The 17,935-nt window shown below is 49.5% G+C and overlaps 1 protein-coding gene across 2 annotated transcripts in view; it reads left to right on the top strand.

Annotated features, from left to right (window-relative positions):
* Positions 1 to 12,640, top strand: part of anapc15 (anaphase promoting complex subunit 15) — a 14,706-nt gene extending 2,066 nt beyond the window's left edge. The window contains exons 3-5 of one of the 2 annotated variants that reach the window (XM_055631535.1): positions 7,995 to 8,054; positions 9,521 to 9,661; positions 12,322 to 12,640. In XM_055631535.1, coding sequence (XP_055487510.1) covers positions 7,995 to 8,054; positions 9,521 to 9,661; positions 12,322 to 12,369 — 249 coding nt within the window. In that variant the 3' untranslated portion in view covers positions 12,370 to 12,640. The remainder of the gene's footprint in view (positions 1 to 7,994; positions 8,055 to 9,520; positions 9,662 to 12,321) is intronic. The other variant, XM_055631533.1, reaches the window with a different exon arrangement.
* Positions 12,641 to 17,935: the final 5,295 nt, after the last annotated feature.

Genomic DNA, 17,935 nt, shown 5'->3' with positions numbered 1-17,935 from the left:
TCTGTGTACATGTGGTGTTATTAGTCATTAGTTTACCGTCACGTGTACCGAGGAATCGAATATAGGAGCAAAGAGGTCCTTCTGCAATTGTACAGAGCCCTGGTGAGACCACACCTGGAGTATTGTGTGCAATTTTGGTCCCCTAATTTGAGGAAGGACATTCTTGCTATTGAGGGAGTGCAGTGTAGGTTTACAAGGTTAATTCCCGGGATGGCGGGACTGTCATATGCTGAGAGAGTGGAGGAGCTGGCCTTGTACACTCTGGAGTTTAGAAGGATGAGAGGGAATCTCATTGAAACATAAGATTGTTAAGGGCTTGTACACGCTAGAGGCAGGAAACATGTGCCCGATGTTGGGGTGAGTCCAGAACCAGGGGCCACAGTTTAAGAATAAGGAGTAAGCCATTTAGAACGGAGACGAGGAAACACTTTTTCTCACAGAGAGTGGTGAGTCTGTGGAATTCTCTGCCTCAGACGGCAGTGGAGGCAGGTTCTCTGGATGCTTTGAAGAGAGAGCTAGATAGGGCTCTTAAAGATAGCAGAGTCAGGGGATATGGGGAGAAGGCAGGAACGGGGTACTGATTGGGGATGATCAGCCATGATCACATTGAATGGCGGTGCTGGATCGAAGGGCCAAATGGCCTACTCCTGCACCTATTGTCTATTGTCTATTGGTACAGCGAAAAGCTTTTTGTCGGGTGCCATCCAGTCAGCGGAAAGACAATACATGATTACAATGGAGCCTTCCATAGTGTACAGATACAGGATAGAAGGAATAACATTTAGTGCAAGATAAAGTCCAGTAAAGTCTGATCAAAGATAGTCTATGAATTCTAGAACCAGGGGTCACACAGTTTAAGAATAAGGGGACGGCCATTGAGGACTGAGATGAGGAAAAACGTTTCACCCAGAGAGTTGTGAATCTGTGGAATTCTCTGCCACAGAAGGCAGTGGAGGCCAATTCACTGGATGTTTTCAAGAGGGAGATTTAGCTCTTTGGGCTAACGGGATCAAGGGTTTATGGGGGGAAAAGCAGGAACGGGGTACTGATTTTAGATGATCAGCCATGATCATATTGAATGGCCGTGCTGGTACCTATTTTCTGTTTCTATTCAGCCAGCAGAAAGATTACAGTCGGGCCGTCCACAGTGTCCAGAAACAGGTTAAAGGGAATATGGGAACATAAGGAACTGCAAACGTTGGAATCGTGCATGGAACACACAGTGCTGGAGTAACTCAGCGGGTCAGGCTGAAAGCTGTGGAGGCAGGGCGGTGCGGTGGTAGAGTTGCTGCCTCACAGCGCCAGAGACACGGGTTCCATCCTGTCTGTGGGTGTTGTCTGTACGGAGTTTGTTCGGCCTCCCCGTGACCTGCGTGGGTTTTTCTCTCGATGCTCCGGTTTCAATAGACAATAGGTGCAGGAGTAGGCCATTCAGCCCTCCGAGCCATGGTTGATCACATTGTTCTGAACTGATCAGATGTTCCTCCCACACTCTGAAGACGTGCAGAATTATAGGTTAACTGGCCATTGTAAATTGTCCCTCGTATGCAGGATGATGCCAGTGAGCGGGGCGATGGTTCTGGTTCCATGCTGTATCTCGAACGTAGATAGATTCAAGATTCAAGATTCAATCTTTTATTGTCATTGTGCAGTGTATAGTACAGAGACAACGAATTGCAGTTAGCAGCTCACCCAGAAGAGCGAACATAGAATAATGAACAGTAAAATATATATACGTACATCCAGTAGTAGTAGTGAAAATTTTCTGGGGGCAAGAGTGTCCGCGGGGGTTGACTGGCAATCACTAAGGTGCAGAGTTAAGTAATGTAACAAGTTAGGTCTTTATTCTTTGGAGCGCAGAAGGTTAAGGGGGGACTTGATTGAGGTCTTTAAAATGATGAGAGGGATAGACAGAGTTGACGTAGATAAGCTTTTCCCAATGAGAGTAGGGAAGATTCAAACAAGGGGACATGACTTGAGAATTAAGGGACAGAAGTTTAGGGGTAACATGAGGGGGAACTTCTTTACTCAGAGAGTGGTGGCTGTGTGGAATGAGCTTCCAGTGGAAGTGGTGGAGGCAGGTTTGTTTTTATCATTTAAAAATAAATTGGATAGTTATATGGATGGGAAAGGAATGGAGGGTTATGGTCTGAACGCAGGTGTATGGGACTAGGGGAGAATACGTGTTCGGCACGGATTAGAAGGTTCGAGATGGTCTGTTTCCGTGCTGTAATTGTTATATGGTTATATGATAACAGCCACAGGGAAGAAGCTGTTCCTGAACCTGCTGGTCCGGCAACGGAGAGACTTGTAGCGCCTCCTGGATGGTAGGAGGATAAACAGACTGTGGTTGGGGTGAGAGCAGTCCTTGGCGATGCTGAGCGCCCTCCGCAGACAGCGCTTGCTTTGGACAGACTCAATGGAGGGGAGCGTGGAACCGGTGATGCGTTGGGCAATTTTCACCACCCTCTGCAATGCCTTCCGGTCGGAGACAGAGCAGTTGCCATACCATACTGTGATGCAGTTGGTAAGGATGCTCTCGATGGTGCAGCGGTAGAAGTTCACCAGGATCTGAGGAGACAGATGGACCTTCTTCAGTCTCCTCAGGAAGAAGAGACGCTGGTGAGCCTTCTTGATCAGAGTAGAGGTATTGTGGGTCCAAGAGAGGTCATCGGAGATGTTGACTCCCAGGAACCTGAAGCTAGAAACACGTTCCACCTCCGTCCCGTTAATGTGGATGGGGGTGTGCGTGCCGCCTCTGGACTTCCTGAAGTCTACAATGAGCTCCTTGGTCTTCTTGGAGTTAAGGGCCAGGTTGTTGTCAGCGCACCATGCTGCTAGGAGCTGGACCTCCTCCCTATAGGCCGACTCATCGTTGTTGCTGATTAGGCCAATCACCGTTGTATCATCTGCATACTTGATGATGGTGTTAGTACCATGTACAGGTGTGCAGTCATAGGTGAAGAGGGAGTAGAGGAGGGGGCTCAGCACACAGCCCTGTGGAACGCCGGTGTTCAGGGTGAGGGTTGAAGAGGTGTGCTTGTCTAACCTCACAGACTGGGGTCTGTTGGTTAGAAAGTCCAGTATCCAGTTGCAGAGGGAGGGGTCGATGCCCAGGTCGCTGAGATAGGGACGTTTTGGCTCGGGATCTTATTGAAACATATAACATTGTTAAGGGTTTGCACTCGCTAGAGGCAGGAAACATGTTCCCGATGTTGGGGGAGTTCAGAACCAGGGGCCACAGTTTAAGAATAAGGAGTAAGCCATTTAGAATGGAGACGAGGAAAACACTTTTTCACACAGAGAGTTGTGAGTCTGTGGAGTTCTCTGCCTCAGAGGGCAGTGGAAGCCGGTTCCCTGGATACTTTCAAGGTAGACAAAAGTGCTGGAGAAAGTCAACGGGTGCAGCAGCATCTACGGAGCGAAGGAAATAGGCAACGTTTCGAGCCGAAAATCCTAGCGGAGTCAGGGGATATGGGATGAAGGCAGGAACGGGGTACTGATTGGGGATGATCAGCCATGATCACATTGAATGGCCGGTGTTGGCTCGAAGGGCCGAATGGCCTACTCCTGCACTCAATATTGTCTATTGAGCCGTTTCGCGAAGTGGAAAACAAATAAAACTGCAGGTGCTGGAAACAGATGCGCTGGAAGAACTCAGTCAGTCAGGCAGCATCTGTGGGAAGAGAAGCATTTAACGTTTCAGGTCGGAGGCTTCTTCAGAACTGAGAAAGAGGGAAATGAAACGGCTCCAAAGTCACCGGACATGTCTTTGTCGCGCCCACCCCCAATACCCACACGTTTCATCCACCCCCCTCCTCCCTACACTCATCTCCCCGAGTCTTACAGTTCCCTTTTATCCTCCCACATCCTTCACATTTCACCTCCTCTTCTCTCCTTATCTGACACGTTTTGTCTCGTTTTCACCTCCAGCCTTTGTCACTTACTCCGTCCGTCTGCAATTCACTCACCCCACCTGTATCCACCCATCACTCCCCAGGCTTCCCCCCCCCCCCCCCTCTCTCTCTCTCTCTCCCCACCCCCTACTCCAAAGGTTCCCAGCCTTTTTCATCCCGTTTACCCATATAACCATATAACAATTACAGCACGGAAACAGGCCACCTCGGCCCTTCTAGTCCGTGCCGAACACGTATTCTCCCCTAGTCCCATATACCTGCACTCAGACCATAACCCTCCATTCCTTTCCCGTCCATATCCAATTGATTTTTAAATGATAAAATCGACCCTGCCTCCATCACTTCTACTAGAAGCTCATTCCACACAGCTACCACTCTCTGAGTAAAGAAGTTCCCCCTCATGTTACCCCTAAACTTCTGTCCCTTAATTCTCAAATCGTGTCCTCTTGTTTGAATCTTCCCTACTCTCAGTGGGAAAAGTTTATCCACGTCAACTCTGTCTATCCCTCTCATCATTTTAAAGACCTCTATCAAGTCCCCCCTTAACCTTCTGCGCTCCAAAGAATAAAGACCTATCTTGTTCAACCTTTCACTGTAACTTAGTTGCTGAAACCCAGGCAACATTCTAGTAAATCTCCTCTGTACTCTCTCTATTTTGCTGACATCTTTCCATAATTTGGCGACCAAAATTGTACACCACCCTGGCAACTTTAATACTTTAATAAGATAAGATAATATCTTTTATTGTCAGTGCCCAGAGGTGCAACGAGATTTGGTATGCAGCTTCCATTCCATCCGATGTCATAACTTAAACAACTAAAATCTAGATACCCGGAGAAACATGATTTGTAAAAAAGAACAGAACCAAACACAGTCAGTCAATGAGAAAAAATATGTACAAATCCAGAATCAACAAATTTACCCCCCAGGGCACATTTACCCCCCCCCCCCCCCCCCCCGGTTGGGAACCCTTGCCCTACTCCATCAGTCTGAAGAAGGGTCGGGGCGTGAAACGTCGTCTGTTCATTCCCTCCACAGATGCTGAACATTTTGTTGTTTATTATGAGTTTTACAGGGTCCTATAGACAATAGGTGCATGAGTAGGCCATTCGGCCCTTCAATGTGCCAGCACCGCCATTCAATGTGATCATGGCTGATCATCCCCAATCAGTACCCCATTCCTGCCTTCTCCGCAGATCCCCTGACTCCGCTATCTTTCAGAGCCCTATCTAGCTCTCTCTTGAAAGTATCCAGAGAACCGGCCTCCACCGCCCTCTGAGGCAGAGAATTCCACAGACTCACAACTCTCTGTGTGAAGTATAGGAGCAGGGAGGTTCTACTGCAGTTGTGAGACCACACCTGGAGTATTGCGTACAGTTTTGGTCTCCAAATCTGAGGAAGGACATTATTGCCATAGAGGGAGTGCAGAGACGGTTCACCAGACTGATTCCTGGGATGTCAGGACTGTCTTATGAAGAAAGACTGGATAGACTTGGTTTATACTCTCTAGAATTTAGAAGATTGAGAGGGGATCTTATAGAAACTTACAAAATTCTTAAGGGGTTGGACAGGCTAGATGCAGGAAGATTGTTCCCGATGTTAGGGAAGTCCAGGACAAGGGGTCACAGCTTAAGGATAAAGGGGAAATCCTTTAAAACCGAGATGAGAAGAACTTTTTTCACACAGAGAGTGGTGAATCTCTGGAACTCTCTGCCACAGAGGGTAGTTGAGGCCAGTTCATTGGCTATATTTAAGAGGGAGTTAGATGTGGCCCTTGTGGCTAAGGGGATCAGGGGGTATGGAGAGAAGGCAGGTACGGGATACTGAGTTGGATGATCAGCCATGATCATATTGAATGGCGGTGCAGGCTCGAAGGGCCGAATGGCCTACTCCTGCACCTAATTTCTATGTTTCTATGAAAAAGTGTTTCCTCGTCTCTGTTCTAAATGGCTTTACCCCTTATTCTTAAACTGTGGCCCCTGGTTCTGGACTCCCCCAACATCGGGAACATGTTTCCTGCCTCTAGCGTGTCCAAACCCCTAACAATCTTATATGTTTCAATAAGACCTCCTCTCATCCTTCTAAACTCCAGCGTATACAAGCCCAGCTGCTCCATTCTCTCAGCATATGACAGTCCCGCCTTCACGGGAATTAACCTTGTAAACCTACTCTGCACTCCCTCAATAGCAAGAATGTCCTTCCTCAAATTAGGGGATCAAAACTGCACACAATACTCCAGGTGTGGTCTCACTAGGACCCTGTACAACTGCAGAAGGACCTCTAGTGGTCTCACTAGGTCTTTACATGCCCTGTTGTGCTGTTGAAAGTAAGGGCTTCTATACCCCGTGACTCTGCTCTCACTCCCCATCCCCCCCACATGCAACAAGGGCTGAGTCCCCCTTGTCCTCACCTTCCACCCCACTAGCCGTCACAAACAACAAATAATCCTCCGACATTTTCGCCACCTCCAACGTGATCCCACCACCGGCCACATCTTCCCATCTCCCCCCATGTTGGCTTTCCGCTGAGACCGCTCCCTCCGCAACTCCCTGCTCAATTCGTCCCTTCCCACCCAAACCACCCCCTTCCCTGGTACTTGCCCTTGCAACCGCAGGAAATGCTACACTTGTCGCTTTACCTCCCCCCTCGACTCCATCCAAGGACCCAGGTGAGGCAGTGGTTCACCTGCACCTCCTCCAACCTCATCTATTGCATCCGCTGCTCTAGGTGTCAGCTGCTCTACATCGGTGAGACCAAGCGCAGGCTTGGCGATCGCTTCGCCCAACACCTCTGCTCGGTCCGCATTAACCAACCTGATCTCCTGGTGGCTCAGCACTTCAACTCCCCCTCCCATTCCCAATCTGACCCTTTCCGTCCTGGGCCTCCTCCATGGTCAGAGTGAGTCCCACCGCAAATTGGAGGAGCAGCACCTCATATTTTGCTTGGGCAGCCTGCACCCCAGCGGTATGAACATTGACCTCTAATTTCAGGTAGTCCCTGCTTTCTCCTTCCCTTCTCAGCTCGCCCTCAGCCCACTGGCTCCATATCTTCCTTTCTTCTTCCCGCACCCTTACACCAGTCTGAAGAAGGGTTTTGACCAGAAACGCCGCCTATTTCCTTTGCTCCATAGATGCTGCCTCACCCGCTGAGTTTCTCCAGCATTTTTGTCTACCTAAAATTCTTAAGGGATTGGACAGGTTAGATGCAGGAAAAATGTTCCCGATGTTGGGGGAGTCCAGAACCAGGGGTCACAGTTTAAGAATAATGAGTCGGCCATTTTGGACTGAGATGAGGAAATATTTCTTCACCCAGAGAGTTGTGAATCTTTGGAATTCTCTGCCTCAGAGGGCAATTCACTGGATGTTTTCGAGTGAGTTAGATTTAGCTCTTGGGGCTAACGGAATCAAGGTATATGGTGGAAAAAGCAGGAATGGGGTACTGATTTTAGATGTTTAAGAAGGAACTGCAGATGCTGGAAAAATCAAAGGTAGACAAAAATGCTGGAGAAACTCAGCGGGTGACATTTCGGGTCGAAACCTGAAGAAGGGTCTCGACCCGAAATGTTGCCCATTCCTTCGCTCCATAGATGCTGCCTCACCCGCTGAGTTTCTCCAGCATTTTTGTCTACCTACTGATTTTAGATGATCAGCCATGATCATATTGAATGACGGTGCTGGCTGAAATGGCCTGCTCCTGCAATGTTTCTATTAGTCGGGGTATATTAGTGTGTATATCTGTGTGTGTCAGTGCCTGTTTCAAGTCAGTCAGAACGGGGAATTCACACCATCCAGAATTCACGTAATCCAGAGTAATTGCCATTTAATTCCACATTGGGTGGAAACGGAGTCAGATATGCAACGTTGCCCCCCAGTTGCCTCACCCCACTTTCTCAAGGGGACACATTTGCTGAGACAAGGCGTGCAATCAGAGCGGGGAGGGGAAGTCAGACTGAAACTAAATCATAAGGGATAGGAGCAGAATTAGGCCATTCGGCCCACTCCTGCACCTATTTTTCAATGTTTCTACGCATTATATCTCATGAATTTCTTTCTTTCTTTCTCTGCCGTTGCCCTCCAGTTGCAGAGTATTGCTGAAAAGAACACCTCGTTGGTGCCCATCGGGAAGCCGGCGTCTGAGGTGAGTGTGTGACTGGATCCTCCCACTGCCCACTTGACATTTCGTTCCTCTCCTTATTTGAAAACCATCCGAGTCCGTCCACCCTCTCCCCGTTGCTAATACAGGTGCACAACCTATTATCCGAAAGCCTTGGGACCAGACGCTTCTCGGATTTCGGAATTTTTCAGATTTCCGAAATGGAATATTTTTAGCGTAGATTAGGTAGGTAGCGCGGGCGGCTTGAAAAGTCTGGAGCGGCTGCCTCCTCCCTGGACGGAGAATCATTGTAAATCATTGCTTAAATGTTAGTCAGTTAGCTTGGAGGGATTTTATGTGGTGGTGGGGGGGGGGGGGGAAGGGGGAAACTTTAATTCTTAGTCCCCTACCTGGTCGGAGAGGCGGGGAGCAGGCAATGCCTTACCGGGTCGCCGTGCGGTAAGCTCCGGAGCGCTGTGGCCGCCGACTCCCAACATTGTGGAGCTGGGGCTGCGGACGTCCGGCCGCGGGGCTGCGCTGGATTTGGAGCGCCGCGCAGCCAGGGGTAGAGTTGCCCGGTCGGAGCTACAACCGGACGCCCGCAGCCCCAGCTCCGCGATGTTGGGAGTTGGCGGCCACAGCGCTCCGGAGCTTACTGCACGGCAACCCGGTAAGGCATTGCCCGCTCCCCGCCTCTCCGACCAGGTAGGGGACTAAGAATTAAAGTTTCCCCCTTCACCCCCCCACCTCCCCCACCCCCCTTCACATAAAAGCCCACCAAACTAACTGACTAACATTTAAGCAATGATTTACAGATGTTTAAGTGTCTCCCCGGTCTCGGGGGAGGAGGCAGCCGCTACAGTAGTACAGACCTGGGTTGACCGTGGGTCGTTTCGGGTCAGGTTTGGCGCCAAACGCGAGCTTTGGTGTGCAGACGACATCCTGGAAAAAATGTCCGGTTTTCGGAGCTTTTCGGTTTCCGGAACTCTGGATAAAAGGTTGTGCACCTGTACCTCCTAACGCAGGCGGCATCGTTCTGGTGAACCTCCTCTGCACCGCCTCCAAAGCCCCCACACGCTTCCTGTAATGGGGGCGACCAGAACTGCACGCGACACTCCAAATGCGGCCTGACCAACGTCCTATGAAGCTGCGGTAGACAAAAGTGCTGGAGAAACTCAGCGGGTGCGGCAGCATCTGTGGAGCGAAGGAAATATGCAACGTTTCGGGCCGAAACCCTTCTGGAGGATAACGCTGCAACAGGACTTGCTGACTCTCACACTCAATGCCCCAGTCTCATCATCATCGGCGGTCACTCAACTGATGCCTGTGTGTGATGGCAGTCTGAAGAAGGGTCTCAACCCGAAACGTAACCCGTTCCTCCGCTCCATAGATGCTGCCTCACCCCGCTGAGTATATCTACCTGCAAGACTCGAATTGTTCTCTGGGCCACAGTGACCTGACCCCCGCTCCCCTGTCCTGCGATCTAACGGTACGCTGGTCTCGCCCCACAGCAGAACTATGACGACGAGGAAGAGGAGGACGATGAGGATGATGAAGACAGCGAGGAGGACTCCGAGGAGGATGAAGACATGCAGGACATGGACGAGATGAACGATTACAACGAGTCCCCCGATGACGGAGAGATAAACGAGGTGAGTGGAGGAACCAGGGCCAGCGTCAAGAATGTTTTATTGTCATGTGTTCCAGATAGGACAATGACGTCCTTACTTGCTGCAGCACAACACAATGTGTAAACATAGTACATAGTGAGTTTATTGTCATGTGTCCCTGTATAGGACAATGAAATTCTTGCTTTGCTTCAGCACACAGAACATAGTAGGCATTTACTACAAAACAGATCAGTGTGTCCATATACCATGATATAAATATATACACACATGAATAAATAAACTGGTAAAGTGCAAATAAACAGAAAATGGGTTATTAATAATCAGAGTTTTGTCCGAGCCAGGTTTAATAGCCTGATGGCTGTGGGGAAGTAGCTATTCCTGAACCTGGTTGTTGCAGTCTTCAGGCTCCTGTACCTTCTACCTGAAGGTAGCGGGGAGATGAGTGTGTGGCCCGGATGGTGTGGGTCTTTGATGATACTGCCAGCCTTTTTGAGGCAGCGACTGCGATAAATCCCCTCGATGGAAGGAAGGTCAGAGCCGATGATGGACTGGGCAGTGTTTACTACTTTTTGTAGTCTTTTCCTCTCCAGGGCGCTCAAATTGCCGAACCAAGTCACGATGCAACCGGTCAGCATGCTCTCTACTGTGCACCTGTAGAAGTTAGAGAGAGTCCTCCTTGGCAAACCGACTCTCTGTAATCTTCTCAGGAAGTAGAGGCGCTAATGAGCTTACTTGATAATTGCATCAGTGTTCTCAGACCAGGAAAGATCTTCAGAGATGTGATATAATCTAATCTAATCTGATATAAACACCCAAACTGCTGGGAAAAGGGTGGCAGGCATGGTGGCACAGCGGTAGAGCTTCCTCCTAACATCCCCAAAAACTGCTTGTTTACAAGGATAATCCCCGGAATGAGTGGGTTAACATATGATGAGTGTTTGCCAGCACTGGGCCTGTACTCGCTGGAGTTTAGAAGGTTGAGGGGGGACCTCATTGAAACTTACAGAATAGTGAAAGGCCTGGATAGAGTGGATGTGGAGAGGATGTTTCCACTGGTGGGAGAGTCTAGGACCAGAGGTCACAGCCTCAGAATTAAAGGGCGCTCTTTTAGAAAGGAGGTGAGGAGGAACTTCTTTAGTCAGAGGGTGGTGAATCTGTGGAACTCATTGCCACAGAGGGCTGTGGAGGCCAAGGCAGTGGATATTTTTAAGGCAGAGATAGACAAATTCTTGATTAGAACGGGTGTCAAGGGTTATGGGGAGAAGGCAGGAAAATGGGATTAGGAGGCAGAGATCAGCCATGATTGAATGGCGGAGTAGACTCAATGGGCCGAATGGCCTAATTCTACTCCTATAGCTTGTGAACTTGTGAAGACCCAGGTTCGATCCTGACTACGGGTGCTGTCTGTACAGAGTTTGTACATTCTTCCCGTGACCTGCGTGGGTTTTCTCCGGGATCTCTGCTTTCCTCTCACGCTCCAAATACGTGCAGGTTTGTAGGTTAATTGGCGTGTAGGGTATTGTTAATGTGCGGGGATCGCTGGTCGGCGTGGACTCGGTGGGCCGAAGGGCCTGTTTCCGTGCTGGTATCTCAAACTAAACTCAATAGGTCAGGCAGCATCTATGGAGAGAAAGAGAGAAAGGTCTGAAGAAGGGTCTCGACCCGAAACATCACTCATTGTTTCTCTCCAGAGATGCAGCCTGTCCCGCTGAGTTACTCTGGCTTTTATGTATTTATCTTCGAAAAATATTGTTATCTCTTTCCATGGATAACACTGACAATATGTCGCAACATAGAAAATAGGTGCAGGAGGAGGCCATTCGGCCCTTCAGCGTGCACTGCCATTCATTGTGATCATGGCTGATCATCCACAATCAATAAACCGTGCCTGCCTTCTCCCCATATCCCTTTACTCCACTAGCCCCTAGAGCTCTAACTCTAAATTAAATCCATCCAGTGACTTGGCCTCCACTACCCTCTGTGGCAGGGAATTCTATAAATTCACAACTCTCTGGGTGAAAAAGTTTTTTCTCGTCTCAGTTTTAAATGGCCTCCCCTTTATTCTTAGACTGTGGCCCCTGGTTCTGGACTCGCCCACCATTGGGGAAAAAAATTTCCTGCATCTAGCTTGTCCAGCCCTTTTATAATTTTATATGTTTCTATAAGATCCCCTCTCATCCTTCTAAATTCCAGTGAATACAAGCCCAGTCTTTCCAATCTTTCCTCATATGACAGTCCCACCTGTTTCAATGGACAATAGGTGCAGGAGTAGGTCATTCGGCCCTTCGAGCCAGCACCGCCATTCAATGTGATCATGGCTGATCATCCCCAATCAGTACCCCGTTCCTGCCTTCTCCCCATATCCCCTGACTCCGCTATTTTTATGAGCCCTATCTAACTCTCTCTTGAAAGCATCCAGAGAACCGGCCTCCATCAGAGGCAGAGAAGTCCACAGACTCACCATGCTGTATCTCTAAATTAAAAAAAATGAGGGACCAAAACTGCACACAATGCACAAATGTAGGAAGGAGCTGAAGATGCAGGTTTACACCGAAGATGGACACAAAATGCTGGAGTAAGTCAGCGGGACAGGCAGCATCTCAGGAGAGATGGGATGGGTAGCGTTTTGGGTCGAGCCCCTTCTCTGTGTGTGTCTACCATTGAATCATTATCGCCCCCAGATCGACATGGAGGGTACGGAGCAAGACCAGGACCAGTGGATGATCTGACGGGCCCCAAGATTGCAGCAGCAGCTGCAACGTGATCTCTGCCTGGGCTCCCCCACCCCGCCGGATAACGGCGAGGATGTCCGCGTGTCGTGTCCGACGCTCCCCAACGCTGCTCTTCATCTGGTGACTGAACTGCGAGCAAGTTCACCCGACGGCAGACTTTCTGGTGGGACCTTGGAGGAGATTACTCAGCCCCTCGCTCGCATTGCCGTGGGCAGGTCTGAGCCTCCTCTGCCTGACACCCTTTCCAATAAAGAATCCTACAATCTCAGTTGTGATCTTATTTCATCGACGCTGCATTGAGACGAGTCAAGTCGGGACGTCACGGTGGCGCGGCAGGTAGAGCTGCTGCCTCACCGCGCCAGAGACCCCGGTTCCATCCCCGCCACGGGTGCTGTCCGTACGGAGTTTGCACGTTCTCCCCCGTCACCGCGTGGGTTTTCACCGGGTGCTCCGGTTTCCTCCCACGCTCCAAAGACGTAGGATAGTGCTAGTGTACGGGGTGATCACTGGTCGGCGTGGACTCGGTGGGCCAAAGAACCTGTTTCTGTGCTGTATCTCTTAAGGCAAGAATCCAGAACTCCCTGAAATAGAGGGGAGACAAAAATGCTGGAGAAACTTAGCGGGTGAGGCAGCATCTATGGAGCGAAGGAATAGGTGACGTTTCGGGTCGAGACCCTTCTTCAGACTGATGTGGGGGTGAGGGCTGGAAGAATAAAGGAAGAGGCGGAGATAGTGGGCTGTGGGAGAGCTGGGAAGGGGAGGGGAAAGAGGGAGAAAGCAGGGACTACCTGAAATTGGAGAAGTCAATGTTCATACCCAAACGAAATATGAGGTGCTGCTCCTCCAATTTGCAGTGGGACTCACTCTGTCCAAGGAGGAGGCCCAGGACAGAAAGGTCGGATTCAGAATGGGCATCCGCTGTTCCAGGTGTCAACTGCTCTACATCGGTGAGACCAAGCGCAGACTTGGCGATCGTTTTCCCCAACACCTCCACTCGGTTCGCATTAACCAACCTGATCTCCCAGTGGCTCAGCACTTCAACTCCCCCTCCCATTCCATGTAGCAGATGTTTTTTCCAGCGAAGATAGACACAAAATGCTGCAGTAACTCAGCAGGTCCATCTCTGGAGAACAAGAATAGGTGACAATTCCAGATTCAAGATTCAAGAGAGTTTATTATCATGTGTCCCAGATAGGACAATATGTCCCAGATAAACCTCCAGTTTAAATTCCATTTGGAATATGTTGGAGGACCAAGAAACCAAGACATTCTTGCTTCGCTTTGGCACAGCAGAATATAGTCTACCGATCTATCGATTTCAAGGAGTTCTGGATCTGCATCCAGCATCTGCAGTTCCTTCTTGAAAACTTATTCATTCATTCGTTACCCAGAGAGTTGTGAATCTGTGGAATTCTCTGCCACAGAAGGCCAATTCACTTGTGTTTAAGAGGGAACTGCAGATGCTGGAGAATCGAAGGTTACACAAAAAAGCTGGAGAAACTCATCTATTGCGTCCGCTGCTCTAGATGTCAGCAGATCTATATCGGTCAGACCAAGCGGAGGTTGGGCGATCGTTTCGCCGAACACCTCCGCTCGGTCCGCAATAACCAAGCTGACCTCCTGGTGGCTCAGCACTTCAACTCCCCCTCCCACTCCGTCTCCGACCTCTCTGTCCTGGGTCTCCTCCATGGCCACAGCGAGCAGCACCGGAAATTGGAGGAACAGCACCTCATATTCCGTTTGGGGAGTCTGCATCCCGGGGGCATGAACATCGAATTCTCCCAATTTTGTTAGTCCTTGCTGTCTCCTCCCCCTCCTCAGCCCCCCTGCTGTCTCCTCCCACCCTCCAGCCTTCGGGCTCTTCCTCCTTTTCCCTTTCTTGTCCCCGCCCACCCCCGTCCCCGATCAGTCTGAAGAAGGGTTTCGGCCCGAAACGTTGCCTATTTCCTTCGCTCCATAGATGCTGCTGCACCCGCTGAGTTTCTCCAGCTTTTTTGTGTAAGGCCAATTCACTTGATGTTTTCAAGAGAGAGCTGGATTTAGCTCTTGGGGCTAACGGAATCACATGATATGGGAAGAAAGCAAGAACGGGGTACTGATTGTAAATGATCAGCCATGATCACAATGAATGACTGCAGGCTCGAAGGGCCAAATGGCCTCCCCCTGCACCTATTTTCTATAATAATAATAATAATAATTTTATTTATAGGGCACTTTAAAAACAAACATAGTTGCAACAAAGTGCTGTACATCACTAATCATTGACAAAAAAGTTAATACACACCAAAAATAACAATCAAAAGAAATAGTAGGAAAAGACATGTGAAATAAAGAAACATCAAAAACACCAAAAACAGAAGCAAAGTCTCAGGCATGGTCAAAAGCCAGGGAGTAGAAATGTGTTTTAACACTGGATTTGAAGATGGACAGTGAGGGGGCCTGTCTGATGTGCAACGGCAGGGTGTTCCAGAGTGCCGGAGCAGCAACAGAGAAGGCTCTATCCCCTCTGAGCCTCCGACTAGACCTCGGTACCTCCAGGAGCAGCTGACCAGCTGACCTGAGGGACCGGGCAGGAGCGTATGGGTGGAGCAGCTCAGAGAGGTAAGGCGGGGCGAGCCCATTTAGAGATTTAAAAACAAATAACAGTATCTTAAAATGAACTCGAAAGTGCACCGGGAGCCAGTGTAGGGAGGCTAGAATTGGTGATATGTGCTCCCTCTTTCGAGTCCCAGTTAAAAGGCGAGCAGCAGCATTCTGAACCAACTGGAGACGAGCCAGTGAAGAACGAGCAACACCAATATAGAGCGCGTTACAGTAATCCAGCCTAGATGTAATAAAGGCATGGATTACTGTCTCAAAATGCTGCCGCTCGAGAATGGGCTTCACCTTCGCCAGCTTCCTTAGGTGAAAGAAGCTGGACTTAACCACCGCGCATATTTGGCGATCTAATTTAAAGTCACTGTCCATCCTAAAACCCAGGTTCACAACTGTTGGCTTCACGTACCTTGACAATGGACCTAAATCAACAAATGGAGGTTCACGGCAGCCATTGGGATCAAATAAAATCACGTCTGTCTTCTTTTCATTAAATCCAAGAAAGTTTAGGGCCAACCAGGACTTAATGTCATCAAGACAAGACAGAAGCGATTTTACAGAAAAGGCATCTTCCCCCCTCAGCGGCAAATAAAGCTGGGTATCATCTGCATAACAGTGGAAAGAGATGCCATGCTTTCTAAGGATGGAACCCAGAGGAAGTATGTACAGCGAGAAAAGCAGGGGCCCCAGAATCGAACCCTGTGGAACCCCATATGACAGGGGAGCGGAAGAGGATTCAAACCCAGCAAGGCTAACACACATGGTTCTGCCCGCCAGATAGGACCTGAACCATCCCAGGGCACTGCCGCAGATGCCCACTAACTGCTGTAGCCGAGATAACAAGATATTATGGTCCACCGTATCAAAGGCGGCAGACAAGTCCAGCAGGACAAGAACCACACAATCCCCAGAATCATTAGCCAGGAGGATGTCGTTAAAAACCCTTAGCAATGCTGACTCCGTGCTGTGCATGGTTTTAAATCCAGACTGGAAGATCTCCCGAATATCATGCTCCTCCAGGAATAGTTTTAGCTGAGCATAAACAACTCTCTCCAGTAATTTAGAAATAAAAGGCAATTTCGAGATGGGTCTAAAATTGGCCAGAACAGATTGATGCAGGCCAGGTTTCTTAAGTAGTGGTTGCACTACCGCATGTTTAAAACTAACAGGGACAACCCCAGAACACAAGCTGCTGTTAATAATGGCAAGAACCGACTGCCCTATACTAGAGAAAACCTCCTTAAAAAGATGTGGAGGGACCGCATCACAAGGAGAACCCGATGGCTTAATATGGGAAACCACATCCTTTAAATACGATATAGTCACAGGCTCAAACTTGTCGAATACCACCAGGCAAGGGACCGAAACAGAAGGGTCAGAGGCAGGTGCTGAAATGTTAGCCCTTAAGGAAACAACCTTATCAACATAAAGTGCAGGAAGTCATTACACATTTCAGGTGAAGCTTCCAGACAGACAGGCTGCGGGGCATTTAGAACAGAGTCAATGATTTCAAATAGCACACGAGGGTTGTTACACTTTGACACAATAATTTTAGACAGGTACTCTCTCTTGGCCTTTTTAACACTGTTTTGGTAGTGACGCCAACAGTCCCTGAGAATTTGAAGTGAAACCTGTAGCCTGTCCTTCCTCCACTTTCGCTCAGCTCTACGACACTCCCGTCGTGCTGCACGAGTCACTGCACTGAACCAGGGTTCAGGTTTAGCCCTCGGCTTCAACGATCTTAACGGAGCCACAGAGTCCAGTATAGTCCTGCATGAAGAATGAAACCACGAACTAATCTCCTCCGTACCAAGAGGAGTGGACGCAGAGGGGGGCGCAGAGCTGATCGAAAGCAGCAGAGAACTTGCCAGCAGTAAAAGGGCTAAAAGACCGACAGCGCCGAGCAGACACCACAGGCAAAATTGCTTCACAGGAGAAATTGACATCAAACAATACAGGCATATGATCTGAAAACACACTATCAGAGATTGCCAAATTCAACACAGACAAGCCATGAGAGAGAACAAGGTCCAGTGTATGTCCATGTTCGTGTGTGGGACCAGACACACACTGGACAAAATCAGAAGAGTCAACAAGGCTAAAAAAGTCCTTCGCTAACGGCTTATCAGGACAGTACACATGGATGTTAAAGTCCCCAACCAAAAGGACACGATCATAGTTGGGCATGATCCCAGCCAGAAAATCAGAGAATTCATTTACAAAGTCCTTATTATACTTGGGCGGTCGGTAGATGACTGCACAAAGCACCGGTTTGTAGCGGCCCACTTCAAATAAAGTTGCTTCGAAACTGGAGAAAGAAGATGATAGAGGGCATTGCCTGCACTTAAAGTTATTTTTATAAACAGCCGCTGTTCCTCCTCCACGGCCCGATATCCGCGGTGAGTTGAAATAAGAGCAGCCAGCCGGTAATAGCTCAACAAGAGCGCTGCACTCACATGGACCCATCCAAGTCTCAGTCACACAGAGGAAATCCAGTCCACGGGAGCAGAAGAGATCCCACAGTATAAAAGTCTTGTTTGCCAGGGATCTGGCGTTCACTAAACCAATCCTGGAGGGGGATGGACTCACCAGATCAGCTGATCGCTGAGCCCGGTGCAGAGTCCTCAGGTTCCAGGGATTCACCCCGCGGTGGCGGGGCCGAGGAGAGCATGGGGGGCGTGGCCCGTCTCGCCGCAGCTCCTGAACATAGGAAGGGGTGGGGGCGAAGGGACCCACCCGGAAGAGTTGGTGTACCAGGTGACCTCCTTCGTTCCTCCTACCGAGACGGTGAGCCAGGCCAGTTCTCCGTGCTGCAGCAGGTGGACAGTGCTCCCGATCGCTGGGGAGGAGATTGTCCGTTTACAGTTGACAGTTGGTGAGCACCAGGCTGAAGGCTGAAGGCCCCGGAGATGTCCCTGAGCAAAGTGTTCCCGACGCCCAAGGCCTTCGAGGAGATTCCCACCTCCTG

This window comes from Leucoraja erinacea, unplaced genomic scaffold, assembly GCF_028641065.1.
Source record: "Leucoraja erinacea ecotype New England unplaced genomic scaffold, Leri_hhj_1 Leri_78S, whole genome shotgun sequence".
Classification (NCBI taxonomy): domain Eukaryota; kingdom Metazoa; phylum Chordata; class Chondrichthyes; order Rajiformes; family Rajidae; genus Leucoraja; species Leucoraja erinaceus.
The sequence above is the reverse complement of the archived record's forward strand: the minus strand, read 5'-3'. Positions and strand labels throughout refer to the sequence as shown.